Source organism: Chinchilla lanigera, unplaced genomic scaffold (genome assembly GCF_000276665.1).
Source record: "Chinchilla lanigera isolate Chin_1 unplaced genomic scaffold, ChiLan1.0 scaffold00006, whole genome shotgun sequence".
Classification (NCBI taxonomy): domain Eukaryota; kingdom Metazoa; phylum Chordata; class Mammalia; order Rodentia; family Chinchillidae; genus Chinchilla; species Chinchilla lanigera.
This window is the reverse complement of record NW_004955407.1, coordinates 42,891,597-42,915,831: the sequence shown is the minus strand read 5'-3', so window position 1 is coordinate 42,915,831 and position 24,235 is coordinate 42,891,597. Positions and strand designations below refer to the sequence as shown.

General features: G+C 43.2%; 1 protein-coding gene across 1 annotated transcript in view; it reads right to left on the bottom strand.

Annotated features, from left to right (window-relative positions):
• The window catches only part of Dip2a (disco-interacting protein 2 homolog A), a gene marked incomplete at its 5' end in the record, with an annotated part of 104,535 nt that overhangs the window by 46,000 nt on the left and 34,300 nt on the right, over positions 1-24,235 (bottom strand). Inside the window, 6 exon segments of the mRNA XM_005375936.2 lie at positions 5,738-5,935; positions 7,633-7,752; positions 12,508-12,636; positions 16,985-17,212; positions 18,652-18,771; positions 23,552-23,668. Coding sequence (XP_005375993.1) covers positions 5,738-5,935; positions 7,633-7,752; positions 12,508-12,636; positions 16,985-17,212; positions 18,652-18,771; positions 23,552-23,668 — 912 coding nt within the window.

Here is a 24,235-nt window from a genome sequence, read left to right as displayed (position 1 = left end):
CTAAAGTGGCCTCGACCTCACCCTGCACAGTATGTTGAAAACACAACACAGATGTCAAATTTTGACCCCACTCAAATTCCTGTGGCACAAGCATGGCATGGGCAGCCATCCCCTAGGAGTGAGCGCTCAAATTCCATTGCAGATAATATTAAACAAGGTGTCACACTGAAGTGCTTGACCTATGGGACCTGAAAAGAATTTTCAACTCAAAATACAGTACTGTGTTAGTCTACTTCTAAGGGTCAACTCAAGATGTTAATAATTAAAATATATAATGATTTTGAAACTGAATCCAGTTATATACAAAAGAAGTACTGCATTGTGAACTAGTCAGTTTTACACCAGGAATGCAAAGAAATTTAAGAGAAAACACACACAACTTGTCTCAATCACAGAACCAAGATGAAAAATAAAATAATCCTCTCAATAAGCACAAGAAATAAATAATCATTCATGATTTTAAATGATTTTCAAAATCCTTCTTAAACTAGAAATAAAAAGAAACAGCAGTTCTGGAGTCCTCCTTGGTGAATGTCTTTATGAGGTATGACTTTTAAAAAATACGATAAGGGCTGCAACTGAGTGCCATCCAATGAAAAGACTGGCTCCTAAAAAGATGACACTGTGTCCTCGTACAACTGAGTCACCAGATCATACAACTTCTGGCTCTTCCTCAAAGTCAAAATGACCGTGAAAGGGAAACATTTTGAATCAATTCAGGACACCAAGGCAGCCACAAAGCATAGCCAAGGACACACACAAATCAAACACAGCATCAATATATAAGCCATGTGGTTATCATATAGTAGAACAATAAAACATTTTAATGATACCATTACAATTAGATCAAAATATACACACTAAATGCCTAAGACTAAGTGTCACGAGAAATATGCAAAGTTTCATAGATAATTATACAGCACTATTGAGACAAAAGACTTAATAATGTAATGCTCAAAGAAAGTCAAAGCAATGCTCACTGAAATCTCAGTAAGTAGCATGTGACACTCCATAAGCTAATTCTAAAGCCAGCCCTGAAATATGCTGGGCAGAACAACTAAAAGGCTCTGGAAAAAGATGAGAAAGGAAGACTCTGACGTTGAGACCATAAGCAATGGATATCAGGAATGGCTATTAGGAGAGCTTGGTCCAGTGATAAGGATGGCCAGTCAGTCAACAGGTCAAAGGACAAGTGCAAGACCACACCCATGATAACCAGGCACACCTGTGATACTAGCACTCTGGGAAGCTGAGGCAGGAGGACTGCAAGTTGAAGCCCTAACTGGGCAACTTAGTGACCCCATCTCAAAATTAAAAAAAAATAATAATCATAGGAAGGGCTGGGGATGTAGCTCAGAGTCCTGGGTTCATTCTGCAACATAGAAAGAAGGGAGGAAGGAAGCAGAAAGGAGGGAGGCAGGCAGCGAGTGTGGCAGAGAAGGAGGGAGGGAGGGAAGGAAGGAGGGAAGCAGGGAAGGGGGGATGGAGGGAGAAAAGACAAGGCCAAATCCCAAGAGTGTAGACTCTTGGACTGAGAGCCCAAGTGTCACAGCAGCAGAGTGGGACAATGTCCTTCCTATAGCTAAGCATTAACAGGTGGTGACCTGCCTTGAAAAACTGACCCATCTCTACCCCATAAACAAAAATGCAAGCATGAGTTCCAGAGGGATGTTCTGTGTAAACATGAACAAAGTAAACAAATGTGAGCAAAACACTTTCCAAAACTAATCAGATAACTTTGTCTCCCATCCAAATACTAACCAGGCCCGACCCTGCTTAGCTTCCAAGATCAGACGAGACCAGGCACATTCGGGGTGGTCTGGCCATAGACAATCAAGTAACCTTGTGGTGGAGGCCTATGGAAAAGTCTTTAAACAGAACACATAAGGCATGAACCAGGGAAGAAAACATGAAACAGGACAGAACTTACATTCCCTGAACCACACTACAGATTGAAAGGTAAAGCCACACAAAGGAAAAGACATGTACAGCACATCCCTGACAAAGGGCTGACAAGCTAAGCAAAACAGACTTACTAAAAGTGACCCTATACTCGTAAAAAAGTACATGAGATTCAGTGGTTACTTAATGAAAGAGAAAACCCAAATGATTGGAAAAGATCTCCACTGTTACAGTTCAGACCTAGAATGCCCCCAAAGCCCTCATGTGTTCCGAGGTGGGGTTGTAGGAGGGTGACTGCATCACGGTGGGGAGTTACAAGCATGGGTGGATTTATCTACAGAGGAGTTCGGTGTGAGGCTGGAAGAGGCAGCCCCTGGGCATGGCCTGGAAGGGCACCTCCCTTCCCAGCTCCTGTCTTCACTCTCTCTCCAGGCCGCAGTGAACTGAGCTGCTGTCCTTCACTAGGCCCCTCTGCCACGCTGCTTTTGCCATGGAGCTGGCTGACTATGGGCTGAAACCTCTAAAAACCACAAGCCAAAAACAAACATCTCCTTTAACCTCTGGGTGTCAGGGGTTTTGTCCCAGTAACAAGAAAGTAACGAAGACACCAACATATCCAGTTATCAAGAAAATGCACATTAAAAACATGTTGCAACAGCACCAGCAAGATGATAAAGTTATCTCCATATGTTAAATTCCAATGCTATCATATCTACTAATTAAGAAAAATCCATTCTCATTAAAAAAAAAAAAAAAACACATTGCAATAGCAAGATTTTCTGACTAGACGAGCTAAAACTATCAAGCCTGACAACACACTCGTAAGTAAGCGTGACCTGGAAAAGCATGGCTGTCTAGCAAGTATGGCAAGGCACACAATCCCAGACTGAACACTTTCACTCCCAAGTATTCAGCCTATAGAATTCATGCTGGTGTGTAGGGTGGCACCCATCATTCCACAGTACTGCTTCTAACAGCCCCTGTTGGAAACCACCAACTGTCCACCAACAGTACACAGAATAACAAGATTCTGGAATACTCCTTCCTCTATAACAAGGAATGAGTTACACATAACATAACATGAACAAATTCTAAATGATCGTGCTTCAAGTAGGAAATAAAGAAGTCACCTGTCAGAGGCAGCAAGGAGTTGCTGAGCAAAGCTGACTAGAAGAGTTCAGACTGCAGAAAGTAGCCTTGGGAGGGGGTGCAGCTGTTTGTGTGGGGTGTCTGTGAACCAGGCGCCCACAAGGACCTCACAGCACAGGCAGCCCCTCAGGAGACGTGCGAAGTTCTGAGGGCTCAGGACAAAAAAGTTTTAAAGCTTACAGAAAGAATAAATCTAATAAAAACTGCTCAAGAATTCTGTACTCAAAACCATGAAAACAAGGTCAGGCATAGTGGCACATGCCTGTAATCCCAGCACTCTGGAGGCTGAGGCAGGAGGACTGGTGCAAGTTTAAGGCTAGCCTGGGCTACAAAGTGTGTTCAAGGCCAGCCTGAACTGCATAGTGAAACCCTGCCTCAGAAATAAAAAAAAATTTAACAAAAAAACAGAATGAAAACATTATTAAGAGAAATTAAGCCTTTAAAAAGGGGCACATATTGTACAGTCATGAACCGGAAGATTCCATAACCACACTACCAATCATTTGCAAATTCAACTACAGATTCAATAAAATGCCAAGCCAACCAGGAAATCTCATGGAAAGTGACAAGTTGGTTCTAAAGTTTACTTGGAAATGCAAAGGACCAAGAACAGCCAATGCAATCTTATGGAACAATCACAGAGCTGGAGGACACGTGTCCCTGAGGCTGAGACTCAGGAGGTATGGCAACTGAGAGTGTGGACAGAGCTACCACAGGAAACAGTCAGAAACATACCCACAAGTTTATTTTTTACCTGACGTGTGACAAAGCAGTGCTGCAGTCTGCGGGGGAAGGACTGCCTTCCCATAAATGATACAGAGCCAACCAGATATTCATAAGGGAAGAAAATGATTCCAGCCTCACATCATACACAAAGCTAACATCTAGATGGAGTGAAACTCCTAACGTCAAAAGGGAAACAATGGAGTTTTTACAAGACTTGTAGAATATCTTCATGACCTCAAGTTTGGCAAAGATATCCTAAACAGGACAAAACTAAATACAATAAAAAGGGGAAAATATATAAAAAAGACTGTACCAAGCCTTTTCATTTATCAAAAGTCACAAAGAGAAGTTTTAAAAGGCAAGTCAAACAGTGAGAGAAGATGATTATAAAACATGTATCTGATAAAAGGTATGCATGAAAATGAACAAGGTTAGCAAAGCAAACAAAAATGAGCCATAGGTTATAATAGTTTATAATAGAATATTCAAAGTTGGGTGTGGTGATTCTGAGCAACACAGACTTATTAAAAGTAATCCTCTATTCATAAAAAAAGTACATAAAATTCAACAGTTACTTAATCAAAGAGAAAACCCAAATGATAGGAAGAGATTTAGGTTCATACAGGTTCATGCTTATAATCCCAGCTCTCTGGGAGACTGAGGCAAGAGGATCATAAGTTTAAGTCCAGACTGGGCAATTTAGCAACTTAGTGAGATCTCGCCTCTAAATAAATAAATAATAAAAGAGGATATTCAAAATACCCTAAAATCAGATGAAAAGCATCATTAGCCATCATACAAATGCATGCTGCAAATCAGTATATCTCTATACTACAAACCACTTATTCACAATAAAAACTGAAAGTACACAGAGACAGTATCAGATGTGGTAAGGATGTGGAGCAACAGAACACATGACAGCTGCTCTGGGAATGAGCTGCTGCAACCCTCTGAAAAACTGGTGGATCCTGGTGTGGTGGCACATGCCTATAATCCCAGCACTTGGGAAGCTGTGAGGAGGACCACTCTGAGTTCAAGGCCAGCCTGAGCTAAGTAGTAAAGTAGTGAGTTGAAGGGCAGCATGAACTACATAGCAAGTGCTGTCTCAAAAAAAACAAAAAAAAAAAACCAAACCAAAATAAAACAAAACAAAAGCTGGTGGAATGTCCTAACACTGAGCAAACCACTCTGTGTTCACACCTAGCACAGACATCTACAGTTGCTCCCCAAAGGACTCCAGTAAGAACATTCATAACAAGGCTGGGTGTGGCTCAGGGGTGCTGCACTTGCTTAGCATCCACAAAGCCTTGGGTTCAGTCCCCAGCACTGCAAAAACCAAACCAAACCAAACCAAACCAGAGAACATTCATTAGAACACGGTATACCATAGCCCCAGATGAGAAACACCTTGGTATATTCAGCAAACACAGTAATAGTCACCAGTGAGAATACACTACCACTTCATACAGCATCGTGGATGAGTCCCATGCCTGGCAAATGAGTGCAAACGTGAACAGTATCTTTTATGTAATCTGACTTGCATAACACTTATAAATCCAGCAGTCTGAGTGGCTGGGTAATGGATTCCCTGCCCTCAGGACACATTCACTCTGCAAAGGCATCAAACTGCATATGTGCCTATGAATTGTGTTACACAAAAACATCATCAAGCACCAAAAGACATCAAACACAAAAAAACTGCTGCATAATTTCATTTACACAAAGCTCAAAATCATACAAAACTGAACTACACTGTTCAGAAAACACACAAACACTACACCCGTCAATGGTCAGAACAAAGTCAGCAGGTAGTCACATGCTGTGTGTCTCTGGCACTCTGGCAGCTGTGCTGGCTTTTTGGGAAGGAGCTTTATGACACGCATCCACTGCTCATCCATGCTGTCCTGCTCTGTAATAGTTTACAGCTGAGCAGGAAGCACAATTTTCTGTGAACACTTGCCATAGGTGAGAGTGTAGACGGGCTTCCCTGCCGTGTCCAGCGCAGTCAGACAGGGGGCTTTGGGCTGTGTAGTGCCCCACCGCTGCAGCGCAGCCAGCAGCGACGGGGGCCAGGAGGTCCCCACCGCCAAGGGCTCTCCTTTCAGCACCACCATCTGACTTCCCTCAGGCTTTGGCTGATTTGGATCCGGTTGCTGAACTATAAGCAAAACCAAAATTTAAAAAAAATTAACATTTCACCATGCCATGCACAAATTGTGTTCTTAAGCACTCATGTTTTGTAATTTTGTTTTTAAAAACAACTACGAAGAGCTGACAATTATTTGTTTAGATTTCTTTACCATTATCATAGCAACAGACCAATTAACCAGAGGACTAAAAGATTCAGTCACAAACAATGATGGTTTTGAAACAATAGTAAAAACCACCCACAACCCTGGTAGCCAGCGTCTCCCAGGACACAGGCGGCCTCAGGCTGGTGTCTGGGTTCCCCATGGCAGCAGCGCAGCACAGTACTTCAGCCCAGCCCTATGCCAGGCACTGCGTCCCAGTAAACAACAGCGTCTATCTCCACAGCAGGGAGTGTGGGGTACCTGCGCGATAGCGGCCCTCACAGGCTGGACATGGGTACAACTTCTACACTGGCTTGGGCTTGTGATGTTCTTTCTGCCTTTCATTAATATTCTTTGTAAAATATAAATCTATATTCCTTGTTTGCTATCTTAAATATACCTTCCATTCATAAACAAGAGGCTACAATTCTAAGAAGGAGCCAAATTTACCTGAAAATTAAATATTTTAAAAACAAGGGGTCATAACACCTACCTAGCAAGAGTGAGGTTGTGAGTTTGACTCCTGGTACAAAAAAAAAAAAAAAAAAAACTAAAGGGGAGCCAGGTGTGGCAGTGCACACCTATAATCCCAGCACTCAGGAGGCTGAGGCAAGAGAATCATTGCAAGTTCAAGACCAGTGTGGACTAAAAAGTGAGCTTAAGGCCAGCCTGAACTGCATAGCAAGACACTGTCATAAATCAATCAAACAAACCAAGGGGGCTAGGCATGTTGGCACATACCTACAATCCCCTACTCAAGAGGCTGAGGCAAGAGGACTGCTGTAAGTTCAAGGCCTGCCTAGGCTACATGGTGAGTTCAAAACCAGACTGAACTACATAGTGAGACCCTATCTCAAAATCAAAAACAAAACAATGACAAAAAAGGGAAGATGAGCACTTCAGATTTAAGTTTACATAAAAATTTAAACAACATAAATTAAATGAAGCTGAGGGAATTTTATAATATGAGCTGCAACACAAAATATGGTCCATGTTTAGATTTCTTTAAATGTATTACCATAAAAGACACGTCATCATTAATCCACCTCCAAATCCTCCCCCTCACTTTGAAAATATCCCACTGTTCTTGCTACTTTCTGAAGCAGTTCTGAAGTCCTCTTTCCCGAGTCTCTTTCCGCTGTTGTGGCTGCCTTGACGTGGTGAATCAATTCAAAACATTTACCTTTCATGGTCGTTTTGACTTTGGGGAAGAGCCAGAAGTTGCCTGCTGTTTTTAGCAATGTGTCATTTATTACAGTAACTTTTTTAAAAATTTAAACATTCATCAAATTTTTCGATCTCCCCTACACTAAGCACTGGACCAGACGCACAGAGAAATACTATGTCATTTTCACCTCAGCCACGCACAGTCTACCTGCTGAAATGAAGCAGGCACATGTGATTCTACAGTCACCATCACACACAGCCTGGAGAGAGGGAAAGTCTTTTACTGTGTTCTGACGTAACAGCTGTAAACCCACATTCAGGGCAATTTGTCTGCATTTCTAGACTTTGTGGCTACCTAGTTTACACAAACACAGAAACTTAAGTCAGAGAACTCTACCTTCCAATAATTCCTCAAAATCATCTACGAAGAACTCCTTCAGAGGAGGGCGCTTTGGCCTCTTCAGGGTATTTAAAAGCTGCTGGATTTTGGAGGACACTCTGCTGTTCACAGGGACACCTGTCAAAGAGGAAACAGGAAAGACTGAGGTCAGGATAATTCACACCCACAGAAGAGTGTGCCAGGCACAAGGCACCATCAAACGGTCCCTCGGAAATCAATCAACTCACTGACATGTATTTTCTGAATGTCTTCCAGGACAGGTCTGGCTCTAAGCTAGCAGTTTCTAAAGTGTCCCTTACCAAGGTTTATGAGGTCAGGACCATTCTATAGTAATACAAAGACATCATTTGCGTTTCTTGATTTCCAGGCACACGCATGTGATATGGCTACAGAAATGTGAAAAACACATGGGAGCCCAGGTGTTTTGATTAGCTAGTCAAAAGAGACTGGCAGAGATTTTTGGGAAACTTTTTTCATAAGTATGTGAGATTTATGTCAACAGTACTGAATTTATTATTTTTAAGGGAACTAATAATTTTTAAAATTTTTAATTTCTAATATGGCAAAGATTAAGAGATACAATCCATTCAAAGTAAAACCCCTTTGTAACTCCCTCGGTAGTTATTAAGAAACACTATTCTGTTCTGAGAGACAGAAAGTTGATCAGAACATTGGTCAGAGTTTGCCTCTTACCTCAGTGAGCTCCCAGTGTGCTGCCCAAAATCAGCAATGTGTACCAGTGCTGGGGTGAAGGCACCCTGTGGGGCAGTGCCCGGAAGAGCCAGCTAGGAGTCAGCCAGGACTAGCTCCACGCTCTTCCGCAGGGCTAGCAGTGCTGCCACAAGCCCTGGTTCTCTATGGAGCGGGTAGGGGCTGAGGTGTGGACACTGGGGGGGCGCACAGCTTTCCACACACAGGGTGACAGCACACAGAAGGTCCATATGTACATTTGTGGGCCATGTGCTCTTCACACACAGCACCTGTGCACACACCACACGCATACACAGACACACGTATTCGTGCAGGACATCAAGTCTTGCCTCTCCTTGCATGTGTCTGGGCTCCCCTTCTCCCAAGCAAGAACCCCTGCTACCACCAACAGTAACACCTTTGCTACTTGCCCCATAAGAGCCCCTGTCTAACATAATTCTAGGGCTGGGCTGCAGCTCAGAGGCAAGGCACTTGTCTAGCATGTGTGAGGCCCTGGATTCAATCCCCAGAACTGAAAGAAAAAGTTTTTTTCAAATTTCTTCACTCATAGCACTACAAAGTAAAAGGAGCTGAGAGTCTCTTCAGCCTGTGCAAGGAAGGCCAGGGCGTCCAGCCAGACCCGTGCTTGCGCTTTGCTTCTCGCAGCCCTGCCCTGCCCTGCCCACTTCACAGTGGCCGCAGCACATGCATAGGTGAGAAACACTGAACGCGGTATCTGGAAACCTGTTGGCGTTAGCCAGCACACTTCTCAATAAAAGATGGAGCAAAACTGGAGGCACAGAAGACAGAACACATCTGGGGCTGAACGCTGAAAATGAGAAGATGACACATCAGAACGTGTGCAGTGACTGAGAAGGGGGTCAAAGCTCCCATGCTGAAGAAACAAGAATGGAGTGAACTCAGTGAGCAAAGACTCACCCTAAGAAATGAGGAAAAGAACAGCAAAATAACCCAAAGTAAGTAGGAGTGAAGAAATAATAAATAGAAGAGTGCAAACCTGCACGACAGGAAAAAAAAATCAGAAAAAACAAACCAAAAACCACTTTTCTTAAACATCAATAAAGTTCAATAACCTTCTTGTTAGATGGACACACTAAAAAGAAAGGAGGAAATCCTGAGGCAAAGCAAGGGGCCCACTCTTGCCATTTCATTCAGCATAGTAGAGGAGTTCTAGCCAGAGAAACCAGGCAAGAAAAAAATTAAAGACTCATACCGTAGAGGAGGTAAATTATCTGTTTTCAGAGTGTATGATTTGCTTGTAGAAACCCTATGGACATTCCCCTCTACACAACTGTTAGAACTAATAAATGGACACAACAAAGTAGCAAGAAAGAATCATACAAAAGTCAGCTGCATGCCTATACACTGACAGTGAACAATCTGAAAAGGAAATTATAAAAACAATTCCATGTACAACAGCATCAAAAAAGAAATTATGCCAGGCCTGGTGGCACATGCCTGTAATCCCAGCACTTGGGAGGCTGAGGCAGGAGGACTGTCATGAGTTTGAAGAGAGCCGGAGTGTTACATAGTGAGTTCAAGGCCAGCTTGAACTATATAGCAAGAGCCTGTCTCAAAAAAAGAAAAAAAAAAAAAAAAAAAAGAAAGAAACCAGTGTAATTTACTATTTAAAAAAAAAAAAATACAAAATAAAATCCATGATCATTTCACTAGATAACAAAATAATTTACCTAGGCATGGTGGCACATGCCTGTAATCCCAGCACTCTGGGAAGCTGAGGCAAGAGGATCACAAATTCAAACCCAGCCTGGACAACTTTGCAACTTAGTAAGACTGTCTCAAAACAAACAAATTTTTAGAGCTGGGGCTGTAGCTCAGTGCAAAGACACTGGGTTCACCTTATCCAGAAAAAAGGTTTCCTAAAGTAGAATTCAGGGAAGAGTCAGAAGATAATAAATTTAGTGATGATTCAGATGATGACTTTGTACAGTCCCAGAAGAAGTACCTCAAAACCATCGAGGAGCGCCAGTTGCTTAAGTAAAGTAGCACCACCAGCGTGTGTCTGCTGAAGACTTTTCGTTTTTCAGTAATTTAACGTCATCATAAATAAGAGTTTGCAAGCTCTGTTTTTGATGTTTACTAGACTGTGATTTCTTTAATAACCTATTTCTTTAAACCTCTTATTTAAAAAGAATGAAAAAGAGGAAATGATTGGAAAAAAAGAAAATGAAGGAGGGGTGAGAGAAAGGATGGCAGAAGAAAAGGAGAAAAAAGTACCAATAACGAAAAGGCTGTTCTTCCCACTTCTTGAAGTCAGAACCACGGTCTGGAGTGATGGCTACTGCAGGAAGGAAAAAGACTTTCTGTGAACTCAGCTGAAAAGTTAAGTGGCTTGATGGTGTGTGTTAACCTACCACCCATTAATTATCACCCAACCACAGACCTAGGTCTGAGGGGGAACCAAGCAGCGCAGCAGAAGGATGGACCAGATGCCGTTCAGAAGGTTCCTAATAGAACCTTATGAGAGATGGCACTTGTATTAAAAATCAGGAAAGCAAAACAAAACAAAAAAGACACTGGGTTCAATCCCCAAAATTTCAAAAAAAATCCTTTGATAAAAATAATGACAAAACCTTCAGAAAACGAAAGGAAAGCAAATTTATCAATCTGCTCAAGGATAATAAACCTATATATAGTATCACAATTGAAAATGGGAAACAGAATACTTTTTCTAAGACTAGAAACAAGGCAAGAATGTCCACATGCAACATTTCTAATCAACACAGTACCAAAAGTTCTACACAATAAAATAAAGCAAGACAAATAAAAACACACAATTTGGAAAGAAAATATAAGGCTGTTTTATTCATAGCCCATATAATCATGCATTAGAAAATCTTAAGGGTTCTACTAAAGAAAATGCTACTAGAACAAATAGAAGATCAATAATACAACATCCATTGCATCTCTATAGCTTAACAACAAGTAATTGGAACAAATCTTAATACTATTTACAATTTACAACTGCATCAAATACATAATGCATTTTGGGATCATTTTAACAAGTTATATGTAACACTGCTATTGCAAGCCACAAACTACCTGTGAACACGACTGAGATTTTTTTTCAAAGATCTGAATAAAAGGAACTCTACCATGTTCATTGTCTGGAATCTCCAAGTTGCCCTGGAGATGCGATGAAGTATCAGCCAAAATCCCAGCAGGATTTTTTTTACAGAAATGACAAATGGATTTTTATATATTAAATGCAAAAGAACTGGAATAGCCAAAGCACTTTTTAAAAGGAGACATAGAGAACCTGAACTATACACCCTCAGGAAATCTGTAGAGCCACAGCAATCATGCCTACACACGGTGCGGCGCCAGACGAGAGCAAGAGCAATGGCCAGCACTGCGGGGACACCCCCGCGTACAGGGTCTCCAGATCTTCTTAAAGATGCCGTGAAGCCAGGCAGAGGCATGGTCTTCACAGTAAGTGGTGCTAGAATAACTAGATGTCCATAAACGGAAACATTAACCTTACTCCTACCTCATACTTTTGCTAAAATTAGAATGAACTACACACTTAAATGTAAAACTTACAAGTATAAAGTTCTGGGAGAAAACTTTTGTGATCTTGGGTTAGCCCAAGATCTCGGCTCAGAGGATGCAGTTCTGAGGAGAGGTGCCAGGCAGCTGCGTGGAAGAGGCCCCCCAGAGGAGGACTGTTTGTGGGGTCACACACAAAGGAGAAGAGCCATAAGCAAGGACATTCGGAAAATCACTAATATCTCTGAGCCCGTACAGGGGAGCCCCACTGCAGCAGCCTCACAGGTGACTGGGTTGAGGGCTGCGGCACCTCGTGGACTGAGGCCCGCTCTGTCTGGGGCACTGCCACAACTATTCATCTCCTCTGAGGCTATAGGCCCAACTCCCTTTGTACCCAGTCTAGATCTGGAGTTCCTCCCTCCCTACTCTCCTGGCTCCCTTGCCTGGTCACTGTAGGTATTTCCCATTACCTCTGCATCCGATGCTGTCAGTGATAACATCCCCTGCACATACTAGCTTCCTTTCACACGCACATGGGTTACTACGGACAGTTGCTGAGGGTTGTTAAAGGGAACACATGAAGCTGTTTTCAACACCAGAAGGGAAAACCTGTACTCTGCTGTTTCAAAAGGAGAAGAAAGGGATGCTCACCACCTGCCGTTTCCAGGACGCTGCCACTGTACCCTCGAGGGACACCTCTCACCGAGGCCACCTGAGGCCGCTCACAGTGCGAGTGCTGCACAATGCCGGTGGTGACATCAGGAGGGGCAGAGTGCACATCTGCTTTTGAGAAACAAATCCAAGGAAAGGGGCTGTTACTTCAAGTGAGTGTTCAGCAGTTGTTCAAATCCCATTTGTACAGAGCTTCACGAGCCGAGTGCTAAGCGGGGGAATACAGTGCCCTGGTTAGCGCTGCCGTCCTGGCTGACCAAAGGCACGGGGAGAGTGTGTGGAGAGGCAGGGAGGTGCCGGGCTCCACTTGCAGAGGGGTCCAGACCCACAGTGACTGACCACAGCACAGAGGCTGTCGCCACAACAGCCTAGCGAGATCATACACTGACTGAATGACTGACTGACTGGTTGTGTTACTGGGTGGGCATAGAACCCAGGGTGTTTTCACTGAGCTACATCCTCAGCCCTTTTTAAAATAATTTTTTTTGTTACTTTCAGACAGAATTTTTGTTATTTTCTTAGCTAAGTCACTAAGTTACCCAGGCTGGGCTCAAACTTGTGATCGCCTTGCCCAAGCCTCCCCATGCGTGGGATTACAGGGGTGCCACCAAGCCCAGCCTGACAGGACTTTAGTTAGAAACTCCCTCTCAAGAAAGCAGAAGTTTGAAATCAAGTGTTTTTGGAACATTATCAAATAATAGCCAGACTTCTATAAATTACCCCCAGTCTTCTAAAAAGTATGCTGGATGTTACAAAGACACCACAGGTGTCAAAGACTGTTTCGCAGGCCTCAAAGACTAAAACTACAAAAATCAAAACTTGTCCCACGCCAGTTAAAAATGTTACAATGATGAGGCAGATGCAGTTGTACACTGCCTTGATCCCAACTACTCAGGAGGCTGAGGCAGGAATATCACAAGTTGGAGGCCTGCCTGAACAACAGAGTGAGACATCTACCTGAAAAAACATACCTGCAATACTGAAACCACAATCAACTTCTTAAAGTAAGATTAATAAACCAGGCATGGTGGCACTCGCCTGTGATCCCAACACTTGGGAGGCTGAGGCAGGAGGATCACTCCAAGTTCAAGACCAGGCTGAGCTACAGAGTCAGTTTAAGACCAGCTTCAACTATATAGTAAGACCCTGTCTCAAAAAACTCAAACCAAACAAACAAATGAAAAAGTAAGATTAGTACGACACTGTAAAACACAAAAACGATTAATAGTCTTCCTTCCATTGTTTCAATCTCCTCTTTTGTGCTCAGTCCTCAAGGCACATCCACTTCTCTCTTCTGAGTACTGGCTGGCTGCAGGGGTTATCAGTGCGCTTGGGCCGGCCACAAGGAAAGGCACTGCACAAGAACACGGACCAGGACCACAAGCTACCGTGACACCAAGTACAGAGACACTTGTCCACCTAAGAAAATCCATAGTAGCCTCTTCTGGGTGGAGACTGGAATCTGCTTAGTATTTCAATAGATGTACTGCCAGTCTTTCCCTGACACTCTTAACACTCGCAAGGAGGGGTGGCAAACCTCTGGCATGCGTGTTGCTTTCCTTTTAAGACAAAAGATGTTACTGTATGAATTGCTTTTTCTAAACTAAAACTTCAGTGTTCAGGCTTAACTGCAGTGCTGGCACTTTGTGATAAGGAAGTGGGTTTTGAGTTGCAGTTTGGGCACTCAAGGTTAAAAGACTTGGCATCACTGCTCTACAATGTTTAAATTCTGATCATCTATTATTTCATTAAACTAGCTACAATGCAAAGTAAGAACTTTTCACATATATAGAAAGCTGAAGTATATACCTTTTAGAAAAAGCTGAAGCTTAAATGACATAATTTCTACAACTTTTGAAAGAGCTTAATGTTAAACAAATTAACATTGTAAAGTATGTCTACCAGGAGCTTCTTTCAGTTTAAAAAAGAAATTTCCTCAAGCTCCCGAGTCTAGCAAAATTAAATGATATAAAAAATATAGGTAGAAAGAAATAAAGGTAAACATGGTAAGTTTTGTACTACGAAGTATTTTAAATACCTACAATAAAAAACTATACTCAAAAATTAATTACCCTAACTAAAAACTTAACTCCTTTTAAGTATAGGTATTTACATTTCTTTGTATCGGATCCTTAATCCCAAACTGAAACTAATTTTTAAAATTACATTTACCTAATATATTCTACCTCAATTTTTTTTTTACTTAATCCACTCTTTGCATATTTCTTTCCTTAGTTCCAGCTAGAGAATTATCTTATGTTAGAAGTAAAGAGTGATTTTGCAATAAAACAGGACTCGGGATGTGGCTCAGTGGTAGAGCTCTTGCTTTGCATGCACAAGGCCCTAGGTTCAATCCCCAGCACAACAACCACCACAAAAAAAGAAGAACTGCGATAAGAATAGGGACAATGAGTGCAGGCTGATCAAGCCTATCTAAAGCACTTGGGATTAGCACGTTACAGAAAAGAGAACTGTTTTGGACTTGGGAACACTGGTACACTTCGTTGCTGAGCATTCCTAACCCAAAAGTCTAAAAGAAATCCAAACTGTTCCAGCGAGATGCCTGAAGTTTCATTCAGATTTCAGATTCCTGATTTGCAGATTAAAGAAACTCAACCAGTATTACAAGATTTAGAAATTTAAGTCAAGTGTGCCCTGTGAATGGCATCCAACAATCTGCAGGAAGGCACTGAGTCCAAGTTGAGGTATTTTTTAAATGTACTAGAATTAACCACAACATATCTACGGGAGGTCAAGCAAATGGGAAAGGAAGACACATCTGAAAGACACACAGAGGTCAACCATCAGTGTAAGAAACAAACCCACATTACCAATACTGACAGCCAAGTTCTTCTTGGAAAATGGAAACACTCAATTCAAGCACACGTTAGAGTTAAGACTTTATTTAAAGGACACGCCACAACTCCTGAAGAACAGAAGGCTGTGTGCTCTCACAAGGCTCTGGCTGACTCTTCACGATGAACAGTCCTGCATTCCTCACTGACCACCAAGAACAGTACTGGGTACCCAGGGGTGGCTGAGGACCTGCAGCTGCTCAGTGCACCCTGCACCGTGTCACTGTGTCACTGAGAAGAGCTTCACGGAGCAGACACAATGCAACACTCTGGAGCCGTGTTTCGCTCAAGTGAGCTTTAACTGTGTGCTTCAATAAAGTTCATGTCCAGATAACAGAGAAAGAAAGTATAGTTCCAAGGCTGTCTTCAAGCTGTCTGTCAGCCTCCTTGAGGAAAGGTGGCCTCACACAGGACACCAAGCAGGCCATACCATCACAGTGGGCCATTTTCCAATGGGTACTGGCTCCTGCTGCTTTGGCAGGTCAAGCAGGGCCTCTGTTGTGGGACAGTGTGGGTGCAGATGAAGCACCATGAATCCCCACCTGACTTACACTGTGGTGTATACGACTCAAGCAGATAAAACACGAAGAGCGACGTGGATGTGCACGTGGTAGGTGCAGGGAGAGAAGCTGTCGGCCACTTGAAACCCCCACTCACCCCAACCATGCCCACATGTGAAGCCGATGCACTGGGGTGGCCCATGGGAATCCCACCATCCACCATAGGTATCCCGTAAGCACTCCCCAACTCAGTGCAGAGGGATCCAGAAAACAGTGTCAGCCCTGGCTTCCCCACTAAACAGCCTTGTGATCTCAGGAAGCTGTAATCACCTGACTTTCTGTCTTCTACATCTAGAAAAATGAAGGATAAAGATAGGTCTCCAACCATGATGACTGTACTTTAAGGTACCAAGACAGGAATGTACTTGGGTTTCATATACCAGCCCTATCCAGCTAACCACACCACTGCTTCTGTTTATAAACAAGGTTTCAAATGAGGGAAAGGTGTGGGGTTTTTTTCCCCTAAGATTAATGTAATCCAAAGTGCTACATGATTTAGAAAAGATCCACACATCTTTATAATAGCTTTGCCTGCTATCAAGTTTTCCAGTTGATGGGTATCTGAAGGAAGACAGCTGGGCCCAGCTATAGCCCCAGTCCCCTGCCCAGGACTTAGCCAGGTCTAGGGACCAAATATGGCCCTGTAGCCAAGAGGAAAGACTGACGGCAGGTAGCAAGCCAAGGGGAGTGTCACCACTACCAGCAGCTGCAAGAGAAGGAGAGGCCAGGAGCCATCAAGACACCATGTACCCCTGAGGCCTGCACGAATTGGCTGCCAGAGCCAGAAGCACAGAATTGCCTGTCAACACAGGTCCTTCCAGATGTGAGGTGGGTATGGGTGGGGAGTCAGCACTGAGCCCACATGCTACTGGTTTTCAGGACTGAACATGGATAGCACGTTAAAAATAATCCTCCACTGCTGAGGGGTGCAGTGATCCAAAATTCAGAACCAGCCAGCATATGATATCAGCCCTCAAACCTCAGTCCCTCGGCAGACCAGGGTCGGACCTTGTCCTGCTGGCCACGGCGGCTGTTACTGACCTATGTGGGCGTGGGCCGCGAGGCCTGAGAGCGTGGTGGCGGCACTGGGAGCAGCGTTGGGTCTCCCTCCCGGGTGAGATGAGGTGGAGGATGCAGAGGATGAGGTGGACGAGCCCTGAATGACCCGGTCGAGCCAGGGCTCAATGCCAGGATGGCTCTGGAGCGGAGTGGAGGTGAGTCGCCCAGGTCGCCGTAAAGAGCCCTCATCTTCTGAGGCAGATGACGTGTCTGTGGTTAAAATAACGATGACAGGCATGATGTCGGGATGGGTCAGGAGGGGCGGCCCCGCCACCCAGGTGAGCAAGTGAGCACCTTGGGTCACCTGGACCTACAAGGGCGGGCAAGAGCTCAACTGCGGGGAAGTGGGCCCAGGAGTCTCAATCTCCCCAGAGAGGCCTTGGCCACAGGCACCACACAAGAGGTGAAGAGAGCCTTGCACCTCTGAACAAGGGACACCCCGCTGGTGACATGCTCTGCTGCTGCACAACTACACAGTCAATACCACACCCAGGGGGGTCCTGGGTGGGCAGGAAACCCACAGATGGTGTGGCTGTGGGGGCTGCAGCCTGTTTCTGGGGTCCTCATAGGGAAGCAGGTGAATCACCTTTAGAAAGAATCCCCTCTCCAAGACAGGGCTTCCCTCAGGCGGCAGCTGAACTTAGGTTCCATCGAGTCAGTATAACTGCATTTGCTTTTCAGGGACTGGGGATTAAACCCAGGGTCTTCGCACACAGCTACATCCCCAGCCCTTTCTTCTTTATTTTGAAAAAGGATCTTTCTAAGTTATTATGTTGCCCATGCTGGGTGTTTACTTGGAATCCTCCTGCCTCAGCCCCCCAAAGTGCTGGGATTACAGACACGCACCAGCAAACCCAGCACAAGTGACTGCGTTTTATTATGAGTTTTACAATTATGAAAAGTTTTTATAACTGGATAATATTTATAGCACTGTTTAGCAGAAACAATAATTTGGCAACCACTTCTAAGGTTTTTTTTAACACTAAACTTTTTTCCAAGCAAAGACGCATTATCAAGAGCACTAAATTATTTCATGCATCTGGTATGTTTGGTGTTCACTGTATAATAATTGTAAATGCATCAAGTCAAAACTAGTGTCACCATTTTTGCTTTTAGGGCTATGAGGAGCAGTTGTGGAGGCTTATGGGTGTGAAGCCACCGGACCCTAATGCCTCGGTCCATATACAAGTTCTTATTTCTGGTTACAGCAATAAAACCACAAAATACGCCCAGAAACATCCAGTCTTATACTATCTCATATAAGTCCTGGTAACAACATATTAACAATAGGGTAAGATGACAATTTTAAAAGTCTTAATTTAGGAAGCTTTATTATTCCTCTGAGTACTTATTTTAGATTTTTATCTTTACTAAAAGATGTAAGTAGCATCTTAGGAAAAAAAAATACACACACACACACACACACACACACACACACACAATATCCAAGCAAAAAGTCCTGCAGAATGCAAGCATCCATTTGGGTAAGGATAATACTGTGTATGCTGCAGATTTCCAGGTAAGGAATTTGCACGTATACATTTTTCATCTCCAAATTTTCTAAATCCTGCTGCAGTTGGAAGGATATCCCACCTCAGTGGGTACATGCACTATGTCTCCTGGCCTCAGTCTCACACCTCTCTCCATACCTGGAGGGGTGTAGGTCTCCACAGATGAATGCACAAGGACAGAACGTCTTTTTGAAGGCATAGGCATCTTCCTCTCCTTGTATTTGGCCAAAGCTGCTTGCACAGCCTCAGTGTGGACATCTACAAGAAAGAATAGCAGTTGAAATGTTTTTACAAACTGGTTATGAAACAAAATTCAGATTTATATCTTCACTGGATATGAACGATGCAGAAGCTCTACCTACCAACCTGGGACATCCTACAGGTTTGTCCCAGACTTTCTTTAAACTTCCCACTGTTTATAGATTTGACTTCAGAACCAAGTAAATATTTCCACAGCTATAAATTAAAACAGCTGGGCACGGTGGCACACACTTGGAATCCCAGCACCAGGAGGCTGAGGCAGAAGGATCATTGCGAGTTTGAGGCCAGCCTGGGCTACAGAGTGAGTTCAAGGCCAGCCTGAACTCCATAGCAAAACCCTATCTCAAAAAGACCAAAAAATAGATAAATAAAAAGAAAACCCCCCCAAACTGAAAATAGTGACACAGACTGCATTCAGTTACCATCTTACATTATCCCAACAGATTTTTAAATAGTGGAGTTGCTCCAGAAATATATGCTGCAGACAAAGAGAATTACATAAAAAGCCTCCAACTTTCTCAGCACAGTGTTGGTGGTGGTGAGGGGACTGTCACAGTGAGGATTTTCTAAGTCACGTTGGATTCAGCAAAGGAAGGACACATGACGGTCTGACTACAACACCCCTGGCACCCTGGATAATGAGAGGAGAAGCAAGACAAATGCAGACAAACCTTGCATCCTGAATCTTAGTGGATTACATTATTTGAAACCCTTTGTTTTTTTGTGTTTTTTTTGTTTTTTTTTTATTTTTCTCAGGTACCGGGAACCGAACTCACGATCTTCCACTTGCCAGGCAGGCGCTTTTGCCGCTGAGCTAAATCCCCAGCCCCGGATTACATTATTTGAACAAATATGGTATTTTTTTCTTTAAAAAATATGTCTTAGCCATGCATGGTATTCTGTAAACCCAGCTACTCATGAGGCTGAGATATGAAGATCACAAGTTCAAGGCCAGCATGGGAGCTCAGCAAGATGCCATTTCCAAAAAAAAAAAGAGGACTGAGGGTATAGCTCAGTGGTACAGCACTTGCCTAGCACGCACAGAGTCTTGGTTAATCCCTAGCACCACCAAAACGTTAAAACAGAAATGTGCTAAGGTCACTACGATCTACAGTAAAATTCTCTCTTCTATCTGTGAGATAGTGAAAAAGAAAAAGAGAAATTTGTAAGGTTTACTGTCACACCTCAAACTGCAAAAGTTATAGCCAGGGTGCATGGTAAGTGCTGAGTTCAGGTGTGAACGATACTAAACATGCATGTGTATGTACAGGAAGAAACGTGTGCACGTGGGAGGCACTTTGCACAGTTTCAGGCAACCACTGGGGGTCTTGCAATGGAACCCCAGTGAATCTGAGGACAGGGCAGGAGGATTATTGTACATTCTTTTCAAATACTGAGACCAAGAATATTATCACATCTACATGACACAACCTAGCTAAGGTTTGCTTCAAAACCATATGGGAGAGGAGAAAGTGCATGGAGTGTAGGTGAGTTCATGGCTGAGCAATGAACAATAGTCCTGAGGTGATTACACAATATACGTTTTGTATATATTTAAATTTTTCTCCAATAAAAAGTTTTTTAAATATTTTTTTTTGAGACAGGGTTTTGCTTTGTAATTCAGGATTGCCTTGGACTCCCTTTGTAGCCCAGGCTGGGCTCAAACTCACACCAATCCACCTGCCTCAGCCTCCTGAGTGCTGCGATTACAGACGTGCGCCACCACACCTGACTAAGTTTTTTAAATATTAAAAACCTTACATTTAAATGGTATATAGAGTATTAATCAAAAAATGAAAAATCCACACCTAGATGCATTAAAATAAAATTTATGCATATCAAAGATAAGAAGACAATTCTAAAAGCTTCCAGAGTGGAAGGGCAAGTCACCCTGAATAAGCATGGCCAACACTCAGGAGTAACAACAGGTGCAAGCAGACAACACGGCACTGAAAGAAGTGCCCAAGCTAGAATCTTTACTACCCAGGAAAGTTATCATGTAGACCTGAAAGTTTAACATAAATATTCTCAGAAACATACGGCTTAGAAAGCATTCCCACACAAGGACTCAGCTGAAAGGCCTCATGGTGGAAGTTGCTCGGAAGCAAGCGAGCTTCCATCACAGATGGAAGTCACTGCAACCACATACTTTAAACTTTACTGCTGCCTTAAAAAAATAACACTACAGATAAAATAACCCAGTGCTAAAAATCTAGACAACATAAACCGAAAGACTTAAGAAACTTAACAGACCTCAAGCGCAAGAAACAAACAGCACCAGGTACATCAAAAACAAACCACTCAAAACCAATGTGTCTTGGTCTGCTCGGACTGCATGATAAAGCACCACAGACTGGGCTTAAACAACACAAATTTATTTTCTCAACATTCTAGAGGCTAGAAATCCATAACCATAGTGCCAGAACTGTCGATTCTAGGTGTGAGCTCTCTTCCAAGGCAGCTGCCTTGTCCCTATATCCTCAACTGGTGGGCACATGGTTGGTTCTCTCAGCACAAGGGCTCTGACTCCAATGCAAGGACTCCACCCTCACACCCTAATCTAACCCCATACCTCCCCAAGGCCTCTACTTCAAATACCATCTCCTGGAGTTAAGTAAGAGCTTCAATATATGATCTTGACGATCCACTTAGTCCACAGCACAGTGACAAGAAGAAAGATCTTAAGCACGTTACATACAAAGGAACACAGATCAGAAACAAGGTCAGAAGACTGAACTACTGATTTCAACACTAAGAGAACATGGTAAAGACAGAGAGTACAGATGGGGACACACACACACCTATGTGTAACTTCTTTTATTTTTTTTTTGTTTGTTTGTTTTGTTTTGTTTTTCTCCGGTACCGGGAACCGAACTCACGACCTTGCGCTTGCCAGGCAAGCGCTTTTGCCGCTGAGCTAAATCCCCAGCCCCGTGTAACTTCTTTTAGACAGAAGTGTGAGGAGAGGGCCTGGGGATTTAGCTCAGCAGCACAGCACCTGCCTGTCAAGTGCAAGGTCGTGAGTTCGATTCCTGGTACCAGAAAAAAAAAAAAAGCTCAGAAGTGTGAGATTTCAGTGGAGAAAGCATTGTGTTCTTAACAAATGGTGCAGGTGCAATTAGGTATCCATATGCAAAAATGAGTAAATATATTGATCCATAGCCTGCATTTAATAATGAAACTGAGAATGCATAGACCTAAAGTTAAAACCTAAAACTATAAAACTTCTATAAGAAAATATAAGACAAACCTTGAATTAGGCAAAGATTTCTTAGACACAAGAACAAAAGCTTTTTTTAGACACTAAAAAAACTGGTAACTTAGACCTCAGCAAAATTGAAAACTGCTTTTCAAGAGATACTTCAAGGAAATGCAAAGACAAATCACAGCTTGGGAGAAAATACTGGCACATCTTGTTTGTAATAAAAGACTTGTATTCAGAAGACAGAGAATCAGAATCTACTATATGGTTCACAAGGATAGAAAACAATTTATTAACCCTGATTACATGGAGGTGTGGGATGCAAGGGGTGGCACAGAAAGGGCACCTTGCATATAATCCTATTCATGGGTATATCCTGGGCTCCATGAAATGCTGAGTATGACCCTCAGGATTTAGAGATGTTAGGTGGCTTTGTCCCTAAACTTGGTATAATATCTTACATATATTTGACAGTAATGATGTACAGTATTACAAAAAGTGAGAAAAGAAACTTTCAGTGTAGTTAGGTTTTTTTTAAGTATATACCAAATTAGTGAGAAATTTCTAGTCAAATATTTCTTAGACCATTTCTTCATATTCCCATGCTAAAGAAAAACACTTGAAATCTTAATGTTCTTTTTTGGTATTTTTAAAAATCACCTATTGAAATCATTACACCTATTGAAAGCTTTCCTGAGACGGACTTAAATGTTCAATCACTAGGCAAGGTGGTACACACCTATAACCGCAGCACTTGGGAGGCTGAGGCAGGAGGATCACTGCAAGCTCAAGGCCAGCCTGGGCTACACTGTGAGCTCAAGACTAGCCTGAACTGCACAGTGAGACCCTGTCTCAAAAAGACAAAAAAAAAAAAGAAAAAGAAAAGAGAAAGAAACAATCACACAATATAAAAATGCTGCTAAACAAGTGGACTGCTCAAAGCTATCAATCTGTAAACTGTAAATGAAAGCAGTTTTTTCAATGAGCATTCTGATAATCCAAAATTATAGATGAATTTAAGTATTTATAAAAGCACTGACAATGACAGAACTTGAATCAAAAGGAAAGCACCAAGATTATAGATTACAAAGTAAAGAAACAGTATAACACACAGCAACTCCATAACGCACAGAAATTGTGACAGCAGAGCCTAATTCTCTGTGGAAAATGGGCAAAGCTAGTCATACAGATGATTGTGTCACAATGGGAGAAAGAGCCCTCCCAAGTTCTGTAAGCCTCCTCTAAGAAAACCAGCATGTAAGACATGTGACACATTAAACAGACTGGTTAGGTGAAGGCTACATTTCTTTTTGTGAGACACAATCTTGTTACGTTGCTAAGGCTGGCCTCGAACTTATTCTCATGCCTCAGCCTCCTGAGCGCTTGGATTATAGGTGTGCACCATCACGGTCAGCTAAACTCTTTTCTTGAACAACACGACGATGATGTAAACCATTGCTTAAGTGAAATCAGTTCCTTCAGCACATTTTGACAGAGAAAAACTAACCAACAGCTTCAGTGGCAGGAATACAAGTGTCTAGCCAGTCCACTCCTCAGTCCTGGGTGTGAGCTTACCTGACCGGAAGCGCTCGTCCCTGGAGTTGGTGGGCCGGGACTTCTGTGGTTTGGGTGCAGCTGTTGTCAGGGAGGGCCCAGACAGTCGATTCTCTGCTTGCAGGTATGGGTCTACTCCTGGAACATATTTTCAAGGAATACTTTCTGTAAACAATGTTCCAAGTTACAGAAAATCCATCTAAAACACAGGTGTTTCCCACTGTGGCCAAACAGTACCTACTGCACCAACAGTGGGGCCTTCAAAGCACAGCACGGCCTTGGCCCAGGGCCAGGGCAGCGTCCAGGTCCATGTGACCCTCTCCCCACATCACCATCTGTACAGCTGACTGTCACACAGCCCTCTGAACATCCTTGGCAACACAGGACCAGCAGCTCCCATCAGATGTGGTAGTCACTGGACGCTGAGGCAGCAGGCTCTGCAGAACGCCCCCGGAGAGCCTGCTTCCACAATGTTGCTGTTGCCCGACTCTGGAATGGCTTGTGTCAATTGTTCCCCACTTTCCCCAGCATCAGCAAACCCTGAGTGAGAACAGCTTACCGGGGGGCTACCAGTGTCCCCCAAATAGAGACAGAGGTGAAAAGGTAGAGGAAAGAGCAGCGAAAGCAACACTGTGAGGGTGATACTGGCTACCAGGTGTGGAGAGACCAGCGCTTAGCCAGCAGCACCAGCCATGGCTGTGCCAC